Source organism: Anabas testudineus, chromosome 14 (genome assembly GCF_900324465.2).
Source record: "Anabas testudineus chromosome 14, fAnaTes1.2, whole genome shotgun sequence".
NCBI classification, from domain to species: Eukaryota; Metazoa; Chordata; class Actinopteri; order Anabantiformes; family Anabantidae; genus Anabas; species Anabas testudineus.
Window position 1 is genome coordinate 6,038,942 of NC_046623.1, and position 21,238 is coordinate 6,060,179.

General features: G+C 41.8%; 1 protein-coding gene across 1 annotated transcript; it reads right to left on the reverse strand.

The window, feature by feature from the left end:
* Positions 1 to 1,362: 1,362 nt before the first annotated feature.
* LOC113170764 (protocadherin alpha-C2-like) lies at positions 1,363 to 18,073 on the reverse strand. Its single transcript, XM_026373003.1, is given in 5 exon segments — positions 1,363 to 5,114; positions 5,116 to 5,299; positions 9,700 to 9,785; positions 12,990 to 13,048; positions 15,330 to 18,073. Coding segments are annotated over 5 exon segments (3,000 nt in total). The 5' UTR covers positions 17,871 to 18,073; the 3' UTR covers positions 1,363 to 4,984.
* Positions 18,074 to 21,238: the final 3,165 nt, after the last annotated feature.

Sequence of the window (21,238 nt, forward strand, 5' to 3'; positions counted from 1 at the left end):
GAGGAAGTTTGGACCATTCTTCTTGCAGAACTGTTTCAGCTCCGGACATCTGCTCCTGTGAACGTCTCTCTTGAGTGTTATTCCGCTCTCGGGATTGACTGGATCACTTCAGAGTGTGCATCTTTTTCTGAAGCCATTCTGGAGCAGCTTTACTGTAATCTTCAGTGCCATTGTCCTTTTTGACATGTTGATTTTGTTCATTTTGATCTGATATTTTTTTATTATGTATTATTTACTCCAGATACTGCATGATACTACAATTGTTTATTATTTTCTTATTGCTACACTACACAACAACAAAGTAAAAACTGAATATTAGAAATGTTTGCAAATGTACGAAAAGGGGAAAAAAAGAAGATATATCACATTGGGCTTATCTTATTCCACTTATTGGACATGATTGTGAGACCCCCTACAGGGGGACAGGTTTAATGCAAGGCAATGCAATCTGCTGCACTAAAGGTTCCCACATTCTCAAATGGAAGAAGTCTGGCACAACCAGGACTCTTCCAAGAACTGGTCAACCTAGCAATCAGGGGAGAAGGGCTTTAGTAAGAGAGGTGGTCAAGAACCAAATGGTCATTATGTCTGAGCTCCAGAGATCCTGTGTGGAGATGGGACAAGAAGAACAATCACCTTATTCCAGTCCTCCACCAGTCTGGGCTAATGTTGGAGTGGCTAGAGGGAAGCCTCTCTTTAGTGCAAAACACATGAAAGCCCACTTGAGGTTTTGCAAAAAAGCTGAGAAGTACTCTCAGACTGTGAGAAACAAGATGCTCTGATCTGACAGCTTCTCCTCTGAGTGGTCCAATCAGAGAGTGGATTGACTTCTAATCACTCAGATCCCAGCCACTTGACAGATGACTGTGTTTGTGTGTTTATATCGCCTCTTGTGCTTTCTGCTGCTCACTTGCCAAAAGCCTCTGTTACATCCTAAATGATTAACTTGTTTAGTTTCTCAATCATTTTAAAAGTAATTTATACATAAATACTATTATTAACACAATATAAGCTTTTGATTAATGGCACTTTATTATTACCGCTGATAGAGAGGGCAGCTAGGGAATAAAACCCAAGGGTGTTAATTGAAATCAAGTCATTACGCAGCTTTAGATATTTAAGAAAAAACTTTATTTGTGACTTATTAACAAAAACACATTACCAGGTTGATTAAATCATAAGAATCACTATTATCACCTTTACAATGATGAGCAGGTGTACAAAAAAACGTATTAACAGATCTGCACTGTCACAGTCGGCTGGCATGTGTCACCGCCACACCCAACGACTGAGGAACATTCACTATACACAAGCAGAGAATACATCAACTGAATTTTTTTTTATGCCATTTTATTTATGTAGTTTTTTTTTTCCTTCTTTTTCAGTTTTTTTTTTTCTCTACTGGGCAGGGAATAGATATGGAAGGAGAGTAAATGATTTGATTTCACAACAGTGTTTGTTTCTTCAAAGCTTAACACAGGTTTAAGGATTGTTTGTCTTATCTATGAAAAATCAAAAGGGTAAAAACAGAAAAAAGGCATTTCATCGCATAACACAATAGCATTATGTATATCTAGAAGATTAAATTCATTTTCAACAGATAAAAAAATGTGAGTATTTTAGGTTTTTCCACAAATTACTGCTTGCGTACAGTCTATGTCTGTATGTATGCATGTATGTACGTACGTGTTTATGGTTCACTGTGGGTCTTTTAATGTACAGTATGTGTTTAGTTTTTGAGAATGTGTATTAGAGGTATATGTAATTCCAATACTCATTTCCCAGTGGAAAAACATATCTATGTATATATACTATCTATATAATATCTGTTTCCTTTGCTTATAACATGCAAACAGCCACTTGGTGATCTGACAGCACAGAAATACACCTGAAGAACAGGGCAGGGGGCGGGGGGGAAACATGTGCATGAGAGGGATTGAGTGGGACAGCAGCACCTATGTACCCCTACTATGCCCAGGTAATATGATGAGCACAAAAAATGAATGGTGTTCCAGTGCCTACTCAACGCAGCACCCTTTCTCTACCATGATAGTTCTGGGTTTCACAACGTCAGGGACAGCACATTTGGATCACTTCAACGTGTACAGGTTTCTTGGACACAACACTTCCTTCCCAGCAAGCTTGTTTCTCATCTTTAAGTACCTCAATTGAACTTAAACTCTAGAATTAGCTTTGCCAGCTGTGATTTTTTGGATCCTCCTTCACTTTCTGGTATCATCTTACAGGTGGTTGCCTCTAAATGGCGGACCATAAACAGGGTTAATGTTGACTTTCTTCTCTATTAGCTCCTAGGAGAATTCTCCCTTCCAAGCCAATCATTTTCATACTGCTGCTTAACTGCGCCACACTTATGTTGTAAGTGGTTTGAGTTGACCCAAGTTGATCACCTGTCACTAACGGCTGACACTGGATTAGCCGAAATACCGCTTTTCGTGCAAAAGAGTAATGACTTGCCCAATTAACTTTTGTACTCTTGTACTCTTGTAGTAACTCCAATGTTGGAACTACACACTGTGCTACAATAATTGTCTTTTTGTTACACCTCCTCTTTAACTTTCATCTTGCCTCATTATATCCAGTACAGCATATTCAAGTGTCAGATGACGTTACGATGCAATGGGTATGACCAATGTGAGACATGACAAACGCTGTCAACAATGAGCAATCAGTAGAGTCACTCTGGCTGAAGCACCTAAACTCAGGTAAGGTTGAACCCAACAAAAGACGTGTATGTGTGTGTGTGTGTGTGTAGTGAATGTGTGTGTGTGTGTGTGTGTGTGTCTGTACCTCATGTGTAAATATGCAAATACACAAATGTTGCTGTGTTACGACTGCACAGTTCATTGAAGGAGAGTGACTTGACAGATGTTGTCCAACCACGTTGATCTGAAGAAACGGGAGCGGGGGGGAGGAAACAGGCAGCGGGCAAGCAAATCCTACAAGCACTGAAGCAATCGAGGCAGTGGTGCAGGGCTTGAAGAACAACTATGTAACATTCAAAGACAGAAGTAGAGGGATCAGGCTTGAACAGAAATGAAGCAACAAGCGACGCTCCTGCATCCCAGCCATATAATACACTCCCATATTAAGGGTGGCACTGGCCTTCAGTCTTTGAAATTTCCAGAAGGGGGTGTGTATCCTTATAGCATATGTATATAGCATGTGTGTTCATATGTAGTGTATATCTGAGTGTATGAGACAGAGTTTGTCTGCAACAATGTGCGTGTGTATGTCAGATTGGGTGTGCTGATACACAGTGGGATTAAGACCCCATTGACCTGTGCCATATTCTAATAGACGAGGCAGGGTCAGGGGCCGGTTGCATCAGCTGCACGTAGGTTCCCTAGTTATATTCGAAATAGCCACTAATCCCGAATCACGCATTGCTAAAATGTAAGCAGTAGTACCACGAAAACCTGTTACAACATAACCTCAAGTAACAACTAAGTAGTTAAGCAAGCAATAAAGCAGGTGCAAATGATACGAAGTCACATAATTGCACTCACTAACAGTAAAGCAGGTTTTTTTTTCTGCACACAGCATTTTTTTAGGTAATAGTTACAAACCATTTTGCAACTAGAAGGACTATTGCTCTGATTTCGAATGTTCCTGCCCATTTTCCCTACATATTACACAATATTGATGACTATTTTCAACATGTCTTTCCCTTCATCAGGCAGAATCTGGTTCCCATTGCATTTAATCGGATGTCAAACATGCCGGGACTCACTTGACGCTTGGCTTTTACTCCGGCATGTCATGCAATGCGGTTTTCAAATGAACCAGCACTTGAGTTTTTTGCAGCCTCAGCTAATCCGTCCTAGTGTTACAGTACAATAAATGAAGAAACACTGGCTGCCTGGGAGGTAGGAAAAATACATCAAAAATTCCAGAAACACCAGTGCTTTGGAACATATTAGCAGTGATGTAACATAATTTGTAGAGAACGGACTAAAACATACAAAGGAGCAGCGTCGTCCTTTAGAAGTAAGACAGAAATTCTATTTACCAATTGTAACTTTTTGCCAATCTAGTCTGCTACAAATCCATATGTTTTATATCCATCAGCAAGGTAGTGCTCTTACTGATTACTCACCTCTAATCTTAATGTTATAACTAGCTACAGCTGTAGAATGACCCTCTTACTACCTATGACACAGTTGAATTTAGTAATATGCTAATTGCAAACGAACTAGCAGTCGTGAAGCCGCTACTTTATACCCTAATCTGGGAACAAACTTGCGCATAGTTGGTGCAACCTAGTCCAGGTCCTCAGCCTCTGCAATGTGCTATGTTGCACTGAAACAGAGCTCTTAAGTCTTAAAAGGTGCTAATCTCATGGTACATACCGTATACTGTATGCTTTCATTTTTATTTATTATTATTGTTTTGTTTGTTTTTTTACAAAAGACCACATTTTCTGAATTTCTACAAGGCCTCCATAATACTGAAGACAAAAGCATCTGTTTCATGTTTTTTTTCCCACTTCACCTCCAACTAGGTGAGCCAAAAAAGAAGGGGGCTGCATAAAGACAGAGATGCCAACACAGGCAGCCTCAGCTGACAATGGTCAGATACAAATAGTACACCTTTTTCAGGATGTTTTTTTTTTTTTTTTTATCATACAAACTGGGGGGGGAGGGGGCAGCAAATCAAGTTTTAATTTGGTCCTTTATATCAAGTGAAGCTACTGAGAACCTTTGATTACCATAGACTTTTATAAGCCAGAGTTAGGGGCCAAGTGAGCCAAGAAAGTGAGAGAGACATTTGTTTTGCCAGTTCACATGATGTGTGGAGCCAGGCCTGGTCTAATGAGGGTTTGGCCACTGTACAATGTCTATGCAAATATGGTGCAAGGAAGCTCCCTCGGTCCTATAATATGTTTTTGGCTTTTTTATTCTGGCTCTGAAATTGGGATGACAGTTGGTTGGTAGCTCTGTTTTGTCAAATCACCCCTTCTCCTCTATTCCTCTCCCCCTTCATCCTTTCCTTTATCCTTCTTGTCTTTCTTGTCCTTCTTCTTCTTCTTCTTCTTCTTGGCCTCCTCCTTCTTGCCGAAGCTTATGAAGTCACCTTTGTCATCCACGGGGCCGGGGATCGTGGCGGATAGAAATGATGGCCGGCGACCCAGGGATGATGAAGGCCTCGGGAGGAATCTCTCCAGGCTTCAGGGGCTGAGGAGGACCGTAGCCTTGTCCGGCGCCATATCTGAAGTGCCAGCTGTTGCTGTTGATGCCAGCACCTACTGGGGGAGAAAGCTCTCCACCACCCTCTCCATCTACACAGGTATGAATGAAAAAAAAAGAAAATGTCAAATCTTGTCAAATGAACAGTTAGATTTATTTCATCATCATTATAGCCACACATTTCTTCAAAGAATAGATAGAATACATAATTTGGGAAGCTAACTCGAGAGAGAGTGCTTGACAATAGAGCCACAGCCACAGGGAGTGGGTTTTTTCAGGACAGCAATTCAGCAGAGACCACAGGAGGCATCACTGAAGGGGACTAACCTTTCAACCACAGGGATGTTTAACTTGGCAATGCGATGTCTATTTGTACGTTGGCACCAACATAATCCTACTCTAATGGGAAGCCAGAGAAAATGGATTGAAGGTTTCATGCACAAGCACTGATGTGTCAGAGAGAGGAAACCAAATAGCAAGCCAGCAGAAAGATACAGGAAAAAAAATGAAAGAAGATGCATGCTACATTTAGAATAATGATTATGTAAAGTGCAAATAAGGCTAGTAAGGTCAAAAGGTTACTGATGTTAGTGATGAGAGAAAGAGAAAGAGGGAGAAAAGGAGAGATAGTAAGAAAGATGGGGGGTGGGTGGGTTTTGCAGACACTGTGCACTCAGGCCCACACCAGTTCCCTCTGCGCTGACCTACTTTCACTGGATTTTATTTAGATCAAATACAGGACCTTGCAAAAAAAATAAAAAAAATAAAAAAAAGATTCTGTTAGATTTTTTCTTTGTAGGCTATTTATGACATTGCTGAAGTGCTGAAATAGTTTCAAGCACCATCCCGCAGGGAAATCCACTATTTTGAAAATACACACTGTCCATTCGCATAGCGAGTCCTCAGAATGAGTTCACCGAGCATGCGAATAAATTAAATGTCTGAACTGTTAAGAGAGACTTGTCGCAATGGACATTACCACCCCCCGTCATTTCAGAGCTCTGGAGTACTGCGGCAGAGGTCAGACCAAGTATTGCATTTAGTAACATAGCAACAATAACGTGTGCAATAATGACAGGAACATAAGACCACAGACACATGAATTATTTTTTTTCTACTTCCAAAAATAGAACAGTTCATGTTATCTATTCATTTTTAACATACATGAAATAATTAGCCTACAGGATGAAGAGCTAGAATCTTCAAACTCAAGCCCTTACTACAAAATTTTAATTTTTATAGCCTGCATTAAATAATTATATTCATTATTTACATTCATCTTAAAAAAAAGCCAACTGCAGCGGACTGACCTACAGTATGCAATTTAGCTCGTTTAATGATTAGCCAGTGTCAGATCATCATATCATATTACCATTAGTGAAGTTAGAGTTGTAATACCATAGTGCAAGTCCGTTTATGAGGATTATGACATTTGATGGTGCCGTCTGAATGTCTGCATTTAATCTGCGTAATAAACCCAGAAAGAGGATCTGCTATTTAAAAAGAAGCCCGTTTCAATCACCATCAATGGTTAAGGAAGGAAGATTGCTTCTCCTGTGTAGGAGGACAACGCTATTGAAATAAACAGAAAAGATAGTCGACAAATTAAAGTGTATACTGTGATGCAGAATGTGAGTCTGTAAAGCACTGTTTTGCTCTAAATGATGCACCTCCATCTTATATAACTGGCCCACCATTTCCTGTTACCTGGTGGTGCTACTTAAAGCGATGTGATCAGATGCTCAGTCATTTGAGAATACGTTTTTAGGCAGTTGCATGCTGGCAGATAAGTAAGGTCCTAAAGGAGGTAAGAAGCCTCCTACAGCTTTCTAATGAAATGTGATTTTTACAAGAATCATTCCAAATGCATTTCTCTGGGTCTGACTAAAAGTAAAAACAGCAAGTAGCACCCTGAAACAGAATCAGCTGAACACTTTTCTACTGATACAACCTGATGGAGATGGTAGAGAAGAGGTGATGGGTTGTCTGAAACATTGTGATTCACCTTCTGCGATTAGTCAAGAGAACGTTGTCTCGTCTTCTTGGGACGTCCCAGCGCCACCTGCACTGGCTGTGACAAATCCAAACTCCTGACGTTGTTAATTAAGTCGTCACCCAGGAGTTAATCGGAGGTATTGGTATAATGAGTAGGTCATGTCACAGTTAGCGAGGAGCTTGCACAGCATCCTACATGTTTGTCTAATGTATAATTACTTTTAACTCTACCATAGCTTCATATTAGCCTATATATTCACAGGAAAGGAGGGTAGCAGCTGGTAAGCAGGGCAGTATAGCTCCTTTTGAAGAGGTTGCCATGACACCTGCTGTACATATGTGGGTGTTTAAAGCCTCGTTTTGTGTAACCCGATGTCCTACATTTCAAATAGGCTACGTTATTTTCTGTCTGCTCCAAAAGGATTCCTCTGGTGGTTTGTCGCACATACACAGAGCACGACACCGTGCACGAGCAGTGCTTGTGTAAATATATGAAGAACATGTAATCTGCTAAAGAACCATTCTTCCCCACAGTATATCCTCCAAATTACTGCGTGCCCCCCCCCCCCCCCTTTTCTTCCTAATACCTGCCCTTGCCGAGTCCTCTTCCCGTTTCTGCTCCCTACTCCTTTTCTCTCTCTCTCTCTCTCTCTCTCTCTCGAAATCTTCCATTCAGAGATATGACCAGTTGCCATGGAAACTGCCTTCGCCCACTCCCTGCTGATGGAGGGTGCGGCTGCTGCAGCAATCTCTCAGTTAGACAGTGTTGCCAGGCAACAGGTCACATGGCGTTCCCTAGCAACAACACTACTGCAGGAACCTGCCAATTCTCTTAACCTTTCTCTTCCTCCATCTCCCCACACCTCACTTTTTTATTCTCCATCCCCCTTTACGTCTCCTCTGCTCTCCGTCTCCATCATTACTTGAAATATTACTGAATCCGTCTTTTTAAATCATGACATTCTCTTATTACTGATAATAGCTTCTCTCCCCCCGTGGCATTACACAAATGTCTCCTCATCCCTCGCCATGGGTCACTTACATAAACGCAGTTTTGAGGGTGCCACATTTAGATGCATCATGGCTTATCGGACAAATTCATCTTGATAACAATTCAGTGCAGACATAAAAAATGTGTCAGAAAAACGGCTCCACCTCGTGATGCATAGTAAAGAGGATCAACCTGCAATCCAGCACACTGAGCCATTATTTTCCTAATGCAGCAATGCCCCAATAGACAGTGCAGTATGACGTGCAATCTGCTTAAACTCAATATTTGAGTGGCCTTGATCATACGAGTTAGCAACATGCTCATTTCGCTGGAGAAACCTGGTGCAGAGTAAACTCCTTTCCTTTCCACAGATAGAGAAGACATCACATATACATGTTTGCTGACAGACAGTAAGACATATTCTGTCACTGACTCGCCAAGTGGCTGACTGACGCTCCCCTTCCCCCCTGAGTCTCTACGTGTTTTCTAATTCCTGCAGCGAGACACAAAATCAATGAATGGAAGCCCGACTGAAGGAAGGGGGGAATCGCAAACACTGCCTAAAAATCTTGGTTACAAAGCTCTTCTAGTCAGCCAACGAAGGCTGCATGCTTTTCTGCAAATGCTGTGTTGCTCCCAAATTTTCTTAGTCATTAGCTCTGTGCTCATTAGCCTTCTGTGAATGGAGAAGCACAGGTCATATTCGAGACCAGCTCTATTTACACCTCAGTCTGTTGCTAAACATTGTTAATGATGCCACCCACTCAGGACAACTCATTTCTTATCAGACACAGTTGCCTTTCTCAGTATTCAGCTCTGCATACTGTTAGCTGCATTTATGGGAGGATGCAATTGTTTATTTGTGGCTCTCTGCACAAGGGCCCCAGGCTTTTGGCATCTCAGACAAGTTCTGTTTGGAAGCCACACTGGAATTCAAGATCACGTAGGTATTCAGTTCTGTGAAATCCACAGTTTTATCTAATTATATGAACTGAAGAATAAACAACAATTATTTCAACCTAAGGAATCCAGCATATTAAATATACCTTAATATTAATCAGTAATGTGTGACAGTGAGGGTCATTTAAGAGTGCTGACTTGTTATTTGTGAAAGTCATGCTTGTCATTAAACTAAAATTACATCATCTGTGACTGTTTCACTGCTTGTGTTACTTGCCCTATGGGACTTGGTCTAACATAGATGTTGTTAATAAAATGCAACATAATGACATTTTAAGAGATAAGAGTTTTAGCTTTCTTCCTGGGAGATGATTGGGACCACTCTGATGTCGCTATATTTAACATGTAGAGTTTGAAAATAATCTAATAATCTCTATCTGGCATATCTGTGGATTTATATACCAAGCACCCTTCTGTATAACAGCTAAGCGACTAGAGAAACAGCTAGCTGTAAATTAACTTAATTTCTTTTTTTTTTTACTTAATTAATCTAATGTTAACGCATTTTTCTTATATCAACCATCCACCTTCTACCTTTCCACTCACCTGCAGCGCTGGAAACAGTGGGCCAGTTCTGGACGAGCATGCCCTGGGCTCCCTGCATCACAGAGGACTCCTCCATGTGGACCGAACTAGAAGACAACAAAGTAAATGTTTAATAGCTATTCAGAAATCGGACTAATAATTATTTCCACCTCAAGGAATTGTGTTTTATTTGATAGTCTAGATATTTTCAGGATCTTCTGTTTCACGCATGTTAACAGTTCCCTGAATGAAGCTCTGTCACCATCACTGCAAACTCACTGGGTCAACACATGTGGCCATGATCGTGACTAGGGGGCAGGTGTGACTTTTCAACATAGGACTTGTGGTTTAGTTTTATTTCACACCTTCAGCTTTTTTTCCTCCATCCAACAGATGAACCTGACTGTATCCACCCATCCACTCGCCTTTAATGTGGTGTTGGAGATCTGTCCTTTTAATGCAGACTGCAGCCGCTACATAGTGAAAGCTTTTTTAAGAGGAACACTTGACTTACATATGTATATTATTTAATTGGACATTTTCCTGTACAGCTTGTCAATAATAATAACATTTTTTATTGTTGCAGGGAGAAAGAGAAGAAACAAAGATTCAATAATAAGAATAAGTAATAAAGATAAGTCATATCTAATTCTGTGCCATTGTTGCTGTATGTAAAAACACTGTATGAATATAGTAGTAAATGTGTGGTGTAATAAGTTGTGTTTGTGAAGTTCAGGAGTTGTTTATGTTTTGTTTTAGTCACCAAAATATGAAAACCAGCTGGTGTGTGCAATCTTCTGGCCTGTTGCATGCAAGGAACACCCACAGAAATGGGAATGCAAAAACTGTGGATACAGTCAGGTTCATCTGGAGTTCAGGAGTTGTTTATGTTTTGTTTTAGTCACCAAAATATGAAAACCAGCTGGTGTGTGCAATCTTCTGGCCTGTTGCATGCAAGGAACACCCACAGAAATGGGAATGCAAAAACTGTGGATACAGTCAGGTTCATCTGTTGGAAATCAGTACAGTTAATATTATATTATATAGCAGCCTTTGTAATTCCATAAAGAATAAACACATTTCAAAACTTCTGCATTATGTGGTCTTGCAATTTGATTTGCAACCAGAAGCAATATTTGCTATTTTTTAAACTAACACTCTTATTTGCAGCCTTGTTGAGAGATAGATTTGAAGATTGGTACCACTTCCTTGTCTGTCTGTTAGATAAAAGCATTGAGGAGCTAGCTGGTCTGACTCCATCCATAAAAGTAACATAAAAAACATTGCATATGATCAAAAGTTGGGGGATTTACTGCAGGGTCACAGGATACATGGACCTCATTCGTGTCTGACGGCTGTCTTTGCTGGCTGCCTTGCAGCCTTGTGGAATGACAATATTCTACATTTTGTTACTATTGGACAGAGCAGAGCTGACTATTTCCCTTTGTTTCTAGTCTTTATGCTAAGCTAAACTAACCAACTGCTGAATGTAGCTTCACATTTATACATGCATTACAGTGGCATTAATATTCTTATTCAATTCCCTGCAAGAAGGTCAATAAAAGTATTTGGCCCAATGTCAAAGTAATTCTCTTTTTAGCATATTTTAAATTGTTTTTATAACATTTGGAGCATCTTGCAATGGTGCAATAAAATAAATAAGTCCATGTATAGAGTTTCCATCCCAGGGAGAGATGTTTTCCCCCTATACAATAATAATGAATACTGTATAGCTTACTGTATAGAAAGACCTACTCTGACTGGGGCCTCTGCAATGCAGCACATCCAGCATCTATATCTCCAACTGCAACACACTTGTTATGTAGAGTAGGGATTTGTCGTGAATATAAAATAGCCATGTAATTTCTGAGCAGGTGTGAGTTTCAAGCTTCTACATAAGCCGAGGTGCTTGTTTTAATGTATGAGAATATGACGGGTGTTTTCTTCAATGAGTGACTACACAAGGAATGTGGGTCAGGTATGTTGGTGCTACAAGCTGTGTGTAGTGTGAGACACTACAGCACGCATGTAGAAAGTGTGAATGTGAGCTGTCTCTGTGTCTGTGCGTTACAGACACTGCCATTTTAGAGGTGGCAGCGAGAAATTGTAGTGGTGATTCATGCTAATCCATGTTATGTTACTGTGACTTGATGACATGATGCACATTATGATACCCTCATCATCATAGAAATTAACCCTAATATCCAATTAAATCAAACTTAGACAGACCAGTCTGCACAACTGAGCAATATGTATTATTAGTATGAAATTTATAGAATTTCAGCACAAAGGATAGACATTTGATGAGAAACTCATTAGTCTTTGATGTCCCGGCTGTCTGCATATCAAATTAGAAAAACACTTCATTAGAGATGCACAAAACACAAAAAACAATTGTTGTGTATTTTGAATCTCAGCGTTCCCTAATTTGCAGAAAGTAGCTAATGAGTATGTGTAGTCAGACCTAGTGTAGTTGGGAATAACTGGCAAAGAATACAACTGAAACATAGCAACCTATCATCAAAATAATGCCTCAAATTTTTAAAATCTGTTGGAGTACAGCACCACACGCAGATCTGACTATTTACACACTGTTCTAAAAGATTAATTAAGTTCTATTTCAGTGTAATAAGGCCGTATGAATGCCACAGCTGGTGAAACATAGTGCATTCAAGTATACAGAGTGAATTAAATATGAATGGAGTCCAAAATGTTGTCTGCTGTCTGTCTTCACAACTTTTCCCTTTTATTTCTGGACAAAACTAGATAAACGCACACGGAAACCACATGTGGTGGTGGTTGCACATGCAGACACTGATGCATGTGTGCATCTGATAATCTGAGAAAGGTCATAGTGAGCTCATTTGTCCTTCATGCTTCCTGCTTAAAGACTGTAACTGGGGAGCTGTGGAAGCCATGCTCTGAATGTAGATGACCTATATAGTATTACACTGCAGAGGAGGAGTGCATCCACTGTTGCTGGACATGGTTTTTCCCTAAGGAAAAAGGATGGAGTAGGGGTTCATACAGATGTTGAGGGGCCACTAAAGATTATTTCTCAGTATTATTTTGTGTGTGGGTTGTTGTTTTTTATTGTTTTCAGTATAGGGGAAATAATAAGGTAGCATGTTGCTATATGAACAGTAAACACATGCCTGCATGCTTTATTAGAGATGCCATCAATACAGCTGTGGCAAGTGCAACATGTAGGGTCACTGTAGTGGTAGCACAGAATACTGTGTCATATTATAGGTGTAACCTCATCTGGATGATCAAATGTTGTAAAAGAGTTAAAGGCAGAAAGTGCTTACCTCTGCACCCCTGCCCTCAAAGATGCAGAATATCGCCAGTCAGCATTTGGGGCTTTCGGCTGAGTGAGGAAGAGGTAGAGGAGAAAGATGGAGAGATAGAGAGAGTGAGAGAGAAAAAAGAGTTAAGTTTGATCTCATACAGTGCACAGCCAGGCTGGGCCATGGTCTCATCAATTAATCATGATACGCATCCCAGCTCTCGATGTGGTAGGAACACTGCAGTCATGTCCCCCATTGCAAGTACACACACGCATACATATTGATATCCACACAAGGACTTCAAAAAGGGCAGTGACTGAAAGCCATATTGATGAGTTTGTGGATAGTCTCTCACTCTGTGACTCAATAAATGTGCGAGCTGAGAGAGTTATGCCCTTTGCCTGAGTGCTGGAGTGTTTATACAGCCTGATGTGTTTGTGTCCAACCGGAGTGAATCTGTCTGCCTCTGATGAACCTGGCCTGAGTGCTTGCATTTCCAAGCAGCTCTCGGGTAAATAACTGTCTTCAAAAACCAAAAAGAAAGAGCTATTATCACCGTGGCAACCACATCCTACTCCTCAGGTTTGAATTAGCATAAAGACCAATCATAACCAATCATATACAAATGTTCTAATGCAAATGTGTTGGATTTGATGTCAGATCACTCAATATTACCGTACACCAGAGTCCTGCACATTATAATTGATAACAGCCAAAAACTGCTGATGATGCTTTTTGCTTCAGAAAACTACCTGGCTCTCATTGGGGAAAAAGACATATTTTAATGAGCTAAACGTTCATGGTCATTAATTATGCCCAAGCCGTTCATAATTATTTTCCACATGAGTAGGTTCTGCGCACTTGCACTGCACAAAAATGACTGTGAACATTCGTGTTGCAGCTAATGCGAACATCTCATCAGCATCATGAGCGTTGCAGTTTTAGATCTCAAGAACACTGAATAAGGGAATCTGTGTTAAAGACACAAACCTGCTCAGGCAGCAGCAAGTGTCCCAGATAAAGATGGCACATTATGTTCCTCAGTTCAATTCAGATGGGAGTTTTTTCAGCTGGTAGACCCAGCCTCAGTGAGTAAATCTAATTTGCAGGGCTGAGAAACACAGGCTGGAGGTTAATTTAATTTACACTGCTACACTTGTCTTGGTAAGAGTTTTTTTTTTTTTTTTTTTTGTATAACTAATGCGCCAGGACTGGAACAGGATAATGAGTACATCATCTGCTAATTAAAATGATAAATTCAGAGGTAAACCCATAACCTTAGGAGCCTTTGGTTTTGCAATCTGGTAATGGAAATTATGTTTTTTCAGTATTATAACTATCCACTGATGCCTCAAATGCAAAAGGCAGAAGACATCTACCAAGAGGCATATAAGAATTGCACAAATAGTACATGTATGGCAAGAAAGTTAATGCCAGGTTTCCTGATTTGTGATTATGCTAACGAAACAGCTAACAACATTTTGCATTGTACCTTTATATTAATAGTATTTTGGATGTAACTGTTAATTTGTTTTTGTGACATTTAAGTAAATCAGGTGAGAGTTTCTGAGAAATAAAATCATTATCACCTAGCATTTATTAGCATTGACTGTTTTAGAGTTATGAAAACTGCATCATTGAAGTGTGATGCTGCAGCCACCAAAAGAAAATATTTACGCTATAATGACAAACTACATCTAGTCTCATCACTGAATCACTACTAGGTATATGCACATGTCACCCATAGTCACAGGGACACAGACAAACCAAGGATGTGATTCAAATGCTCTTCAGCAGCTAGCCTTGTGGTAGTTTTGATCAAGTCAATTATCTCCAACTCCTCCAGTGTAACTCAAACACGAACAAAGTCATACCCGCATGCACAGAGAATGAGCAAGAAGTGAGGCCTGCATGACATGACCTGCTCTTGGTGTGGATGTGATGACAACTTTGAAACGAAACACAAATCTCTGAATCATCAGAAAATAACACAGGACCCTTGAAAAGCACCAGGACTGACACTAATGCAGTGTGAGTGCTGAGCTGGGCCGGGCTGAGTAACTGTGGAGCGCAAGTGGGAACCGAGCAAAGGGAATGAGGCCTGAAAGAATTCAGCTGATTGCTGGAGGGGCTCACAGTTGTCATAGAGGAATATAGTCGCCCTGCAGCAACATATAACACAGACAAAAATTACAGCATCAATGCAAACTGTAGAACTAACCTTCATATAAAGACATAAAAGGACGTCTTACACTGTTTGCAATTAAGTCAATTTCAATTTAACAAGCCACTAATATGCATACATGATGATTCATGACCCAGTTTTGTGGACACAGGTAAACATAAAAATTAATGACACACCTCTGGGCAGATTTGCAGTGAGGCATCAGGCATACTCAGTCTGCGTACAAATCCACTTCCACTGGTGAAGAAGCGGTCAGCACCGCTGCCCCAGGTGCCACTGATGGGGCGTCCTGTGTTGTAGAACATGAAAGTGTCACTGCCAGAGGTGGCTGTCAGGCAGGTCTTGTAGCAGTAAGTCTTTGTTAACGAGCCATTCCCACGCACTTCAATGTAGTGAGGCTCCACTTTAAGGTCTCTACGAAGCACCACATTGTTATTGGGTTGTGCTCCGGCTCCAGCACCGCCTCCCCCGCCAGCGCTCACACTGCTGCTTCCACCATCTGGAGGGGGCTTCTGTGACACACAGCAAGGGGAGCAGGACCCGGGCTGGGTGCAGTAGGCATGGCAGCGGACAATGGCCAGCACCACCACAGTGACCAGGAAAACAAAGGTGGTGGCGCTCAAAGCCACAATCAAGTAGAGGGTCACATTGGAGAAAAGCAGCGTGCTGTGAGGCCGGATGATCCTCTTGGGGTCAGGAACCACTTTGGGTGGTACCTCCATGACAGCCACATTGATGGTGGCGGTAGAGGTCAGAGGAGGCTGCCCGTGGTCCTTCACCACCACGGTTAGAGCAAAGGAGGTGGAGTTGTCCTCTAGGATCCTCCGAGTGGTCCTGATCTCACCGGTGTGTTCGTGCACCTTGAACAAGTCCAGGTCAGTGGCTGTCTCCAGCACATACACCAGCCAGGCATTTGGACCAGCATCTGCATCATACGCCACCACTTTGGTCACCAAGGCACCTGGTTCTGCATTCTTTTGTACTGTCTCCAAGGAACGCGTGCCATTGCCAGGAGGGTTGACTATCAGTGGTGTATGGTCATTCTGATCCATGATGTAGACGTAGACAGTGGCGACTCGGCTGAGTGGGGGAATGCCCCCATCTTGGGCTTTGACCTGGAAGTGAAACTCTCTCAGTGACTCATAGTCAAAGGCTCGCAGGGCATAAGCCTCACCTGTATCCGCCTTGACAGACACATACGAGGTGACGGGGATGCCGTGGTTGTTGTCATTGAGCACCGTGTAGGTGATGCGTGCGTTCTCTTTGATGTCTGCATCTTGAGCTTTCACAGTACACAAAGAGGCTCCGGGGGAATTGTTCTCAGCCACATAAACTGTGTACGAAGTCTGCTCAAATCGTGGTGGGTTGTCATTGACATCCGCCACATCCACCTGTATGGTCTTCTGGGAGGATAGGGGAGGATTCCCTCCATCTGTGGCACTCAACGTGACATTGTAGGCATCGGTGGTCTCACGGTCCAGGAAGGCTGAGGTAACCAGAGTGTAGTAATTTCTGAATGACTTGATCTTGAAAGGAAGGCCTGCTGGGATCTCTAAGCTCACCTGCTTGTTAGCGCCAGAATCTCGATCAGTAACACTAATGAGGGCCACAACTGTGTCAGCACGGGCATCCTCCCTCACAGGGCTCGACAAAGATGACAACACTATCTGAGGGACGTTGTCATTCACATCCACCACCTCTACCACTACCTTACAGTGTGCTGCCACAGCTCCAGGTCCCTTGTCCATCGCCTGGATGTACATCTCATAGGAGTTGGTCTCTTCATAGTCGACATTGCTCCTCACTCTTATTTCTCCTGTGTTAGTGTCCATACTGAACATCTGCCTCACTCTCTCTGGAGTGTAGCTGCTGAAAGAATAATACACTTCTCCATTTGTGCCCTCATCCAGATCAGTTGCATTCAGTTTAATTACCAGGGTGTCTTTGGGCGAATTTTCCAACAGCTTCACCTTGTACACTGAGCTGTCAAACAAGGGAACATTGTCATTTGAATCCAGGACCCGGACATTGATTTTAGCCGTGCCTGTTTTCTCTGGTGTTCCACCATCCACAGCACTTAGAATTAACTGGTGATAAGGCGTCTGCTCACGATCAAGGGGCTTTTTGAGCACAAGCTCGATGTGCTTTGTATTTAGGGAGGGTTTGTTAGACACCAGCGCGAAATGGTCATTTGCACTGAGCTGATATATGCGAACTGAATTGGACCCAATGTCTGGGTCCTCGGCGTTTTCAATTGGGTAGCGAGACCCCGGCAAAGCAGATTCAGTGATTTCCAGTTGATACTCGTCTCTAGGGAACTGGGGCGCGTTATCATTGGCATCCACAATCTCCACCTCGATGTGGTGCACCTCGGTGGGGTTTTCGACCATCACCTCCAGATTAATGAGGCAGGTGCTGGATAAATCGCACAGTGCCTCCCTGTCGATCCTTTCATTGACAAGCAATTTCCCATTCTTGGGGTTGACAATCACGTAGCGCTTACCGCTGTTGGAGGTTACTTTGATTTTTCGACTGGAGAGCTTTCGAATATCCAGCCCCAAGTCATGCGCCAGATCGCCGACCAATGCCCCATTTTCTAGTTCTTCAGTTATAGAATATCGCAATTGTCCAAACGAAAGGCCACAAAATAAGGAAAATATCACAAAATAAAAAGGCACAGTGTTCCCTATCCAGTTGCATATCCCCGCCACAGCCATTGCAAGCGCACAGGATCCGCAGACGGATTAAACGCAGCCTTCCGCCTTTTTAGCTTGCAGTATCTTGCATCCCAGCACCTCATTAAGGTGGGCTAATTGGTCTCCCGGTAAATGAAACAGAAGCCGCTCATCCATTGTGTTACCCGGCTGAGGTGAATCCTCTCCAGCGCGCCCATATTTCCTTTGTCCGTGATGCGCTTTTTTTTTTTTTTTTGTCTCCAGTGCGCGCTGCTGACGGGTGTGTTTCCCTGCCGCTGGAGCTGTGAAATCCATCAAGCCAGTTGAAGTTAGACAAAAACAAGAGCGGAAAAAGCAAGAGCACGCCTTTCAAAGTAAAACGAGAAGCAGCGTCGCTCGTTTCCTCCACTATTCAAAGTTCAGTTCAAGTGTTAGTAGACTAAAACCAGAGGAGTCTCTCTTTATTTTTCTTTTCATGCTGTGAAAGAAATGGCTGTCTCTCAAGTTCGTTGAAGGCTTACATATTCTTCACTCATTATAAATGCTTTAACCATCACATAAAATTGACACATTCTTCATTTTTAATGTATTTATTTAAAATGACGACACCCCACAGTTCCTGTGTTTGTGTGTTTTATTTTACCATATAGGATCTTTATGAATGGATTTTCAGTTAGCCTATTTAAAATGTTTATGGAGGAAAGATTTATTTTGAAAGCGTTACCGGTGGCCGTGTCTCTCAATGTGGCTGACTTGACCTTGAAAGGACAGCATCCCACCCTAGCGCGCACTCAGACTCCAGCTCTCTTCTCTCCGCTGTGGCGCAGCTCCCCTCCCCACCCAATTCTCTCCTCTTATCCTTCCTTTGCGATGTCGGTGTAGAGTCTGAGACCTAATAGACGACCAGCACCTTAGTGAGAATAAAGGGGGGACACTGCAAAACACCTTTAAGCATGTTTATTTATTCCCTGACACCATTCTGTCCATAAATCACAACAACTGTGCAGCACATGCATGAAAAAAAGGTCCCATCATTAAAATAAAATAATAATAACATTATCTTAATACATATATAATTTGCCAGATTCGTTGTTTGTTTGTTTGCACTGTTGCGCAGAAAGGCGAGGTAAAGGTTAATGTGCAGGATATTCAGCATCTCTACCTCCCCACATGATGGAAGCTGTAAGGAGCAAACGCGGTGACAGTCGCAGACACATGTTTTTGGGACTCGCTTGTGTTTGTCCTCCTTTGTCTCTGGTGTAGTCTTAAGGTTGCCAGCCGCGATTCCGCGACTCAGGCCAGCGCATGGCGCGCGTTCAGGCAAGGCAAGAAAGAAAGAAAGCATTGCACTGACAATCACAAGCTTCCGTCCACATGGATCCCTGTCAGTGGCAGATCTCAGACTGTCAGGTCACATAATCGTATTTAACATGACCGTGGTGGACCCTATGAAACGGGAGGCTCATTTCCTCTCTACAGAATATATCCCGAAGAAAAACATGATAGGTTTACATATGGGGACGTAACAAGACTGTGGATGTGCTGAATAATTAGCCTAACATATAAAAAATAAATACAAAAGCTGTATTAGTCTATAGAAAGGGTGGTGGAATAGGTTTACACTTTGTATTACCAGTTTACAGAGTTACAAAAATGCAAAGGCTTCTATTTCCACTGTGCCAGCTGAATATAAAGCACAACGGATGTATATTTTTTTAGGAAAAAAAATAAAAAATGCAAGCAAAGGCAAAGGATATAGAGGTTTGTGAATTGGAAAATCTCAGTTAGGCAGTGAAGGTTAAAATGAGCTCCAGCTCCCAGAGACCCTGCACACATGATGCATACTCATGTGTAAATTGATTGAGAGTGCTATCTTATCTAAAGTTGTAATATTAAAATCTAACCATGTTGCTGAATGCATTATCCTTAGTGTATTATGTTTAAAATAGACTTTTATGGAAGCATATTGAAGGAGCAAGTGAATCAGAAAAAATGGGACTAAACAGGGATTGCTAGGTCAGTAACCACAGCTCTCTTGTGTGAAATTTGGGGTAGAGTCTAGAGATGACAGCAATCAGACAGTGAATGATTTAACAGCCGTGGTTTCATGTAGCAGAAAGGAAAGTGAAGGGGAGTCACAGGATATAGAGCACACAGCATTCAGCTGAGTAATGAGGAGCGGTAGCCGTAAACAGCATCTTTGTCTATAAGCAACAAATTTACAAAAAGCAACGAGTCCAACATTTCACAGTATATGGGAAGCTGCAATAATTTAGGCCGAAGCTAGGGTCTGAGTAATCTGTCCAACACAGACAAGCAAAGTCGGTCACAACAGCTGGCAGGGCAAGTCTGTCCTGATAGCCTTAAGCAGAATAGATCACTGGCTGAATGCATCTGATGGAGGGGAGCCATAATATCTCTTTTGAATAATCTGTGCAGAGTCAGTTGGATCACTAAGATGCTGTCATAATAACAGAAGTTTCATAAAAAGGTTTCAAAGACAAAACACAGTTTGAATACAATAACAGTACCAGCTACTGACCTCACAACACGCTCACCCTGATGCTGACCACACAACAGATTTGCAAAAACGTTGCGCTACATGCACAGAATATGCACGTCTATTCAAATATGCACTGCCAATTGTTCACCTGCCTGGTTAAAGGAACCGTTTTAGGTTCGTTGCATAAGGCTAAGAAATTATGTTACCATAGCAACAACCGTTTGATGAACGGTTCAGGGGCAGCAGCGATCCCATTTGATTTACTGTCCCCACGCAAAACTATACCCACTACATGCCAACATAATGAACAGGCAAATCATTTTAGACATACTAAAAATATATGTGATCTAACTTTGAAATATATATTGTTTTTTTTAGCAGAATACAAATCCGCCATTTTGCCACAATCCACTGTGTGCTCGACTCCAGCTGGACTCCAGCCTGCATGCAGTCATCTAAAGCAACCAGCAAAAATTGGCCAACATAAACTAGTGCATCAGTGACCCCACGACAAGGGCAGACCACACATTAATAACCAGCCACAGGCGTCACTTAAGATGGAGCCTAAATCACACTGCACTTAACTCCATCCTTGTACTCCATCCAGCCAGCCATCATATCAGCACAGTCTCCTGTTCCCCTGTGATTGTGAAGCTTCACTATGTAAATATTGCAATAATAAAGACGTACATTCTCTCTGATTTACAGCAGTGTTTGCCTCATGGAGCAACAAAATCCCAGTGATGTAATATAAAAGCAACAAGACAGATGTTATCTGTGGAGATTTCAGGTTTAAATCACAAATTTTGCAGACACAGCAACAGATTTTCATTCCTATACTGTCCGGGACGTGTCTCTAAATCAGAATGGCAAACTGTTCACATCCATTTCTCCAAAATAAAACAAA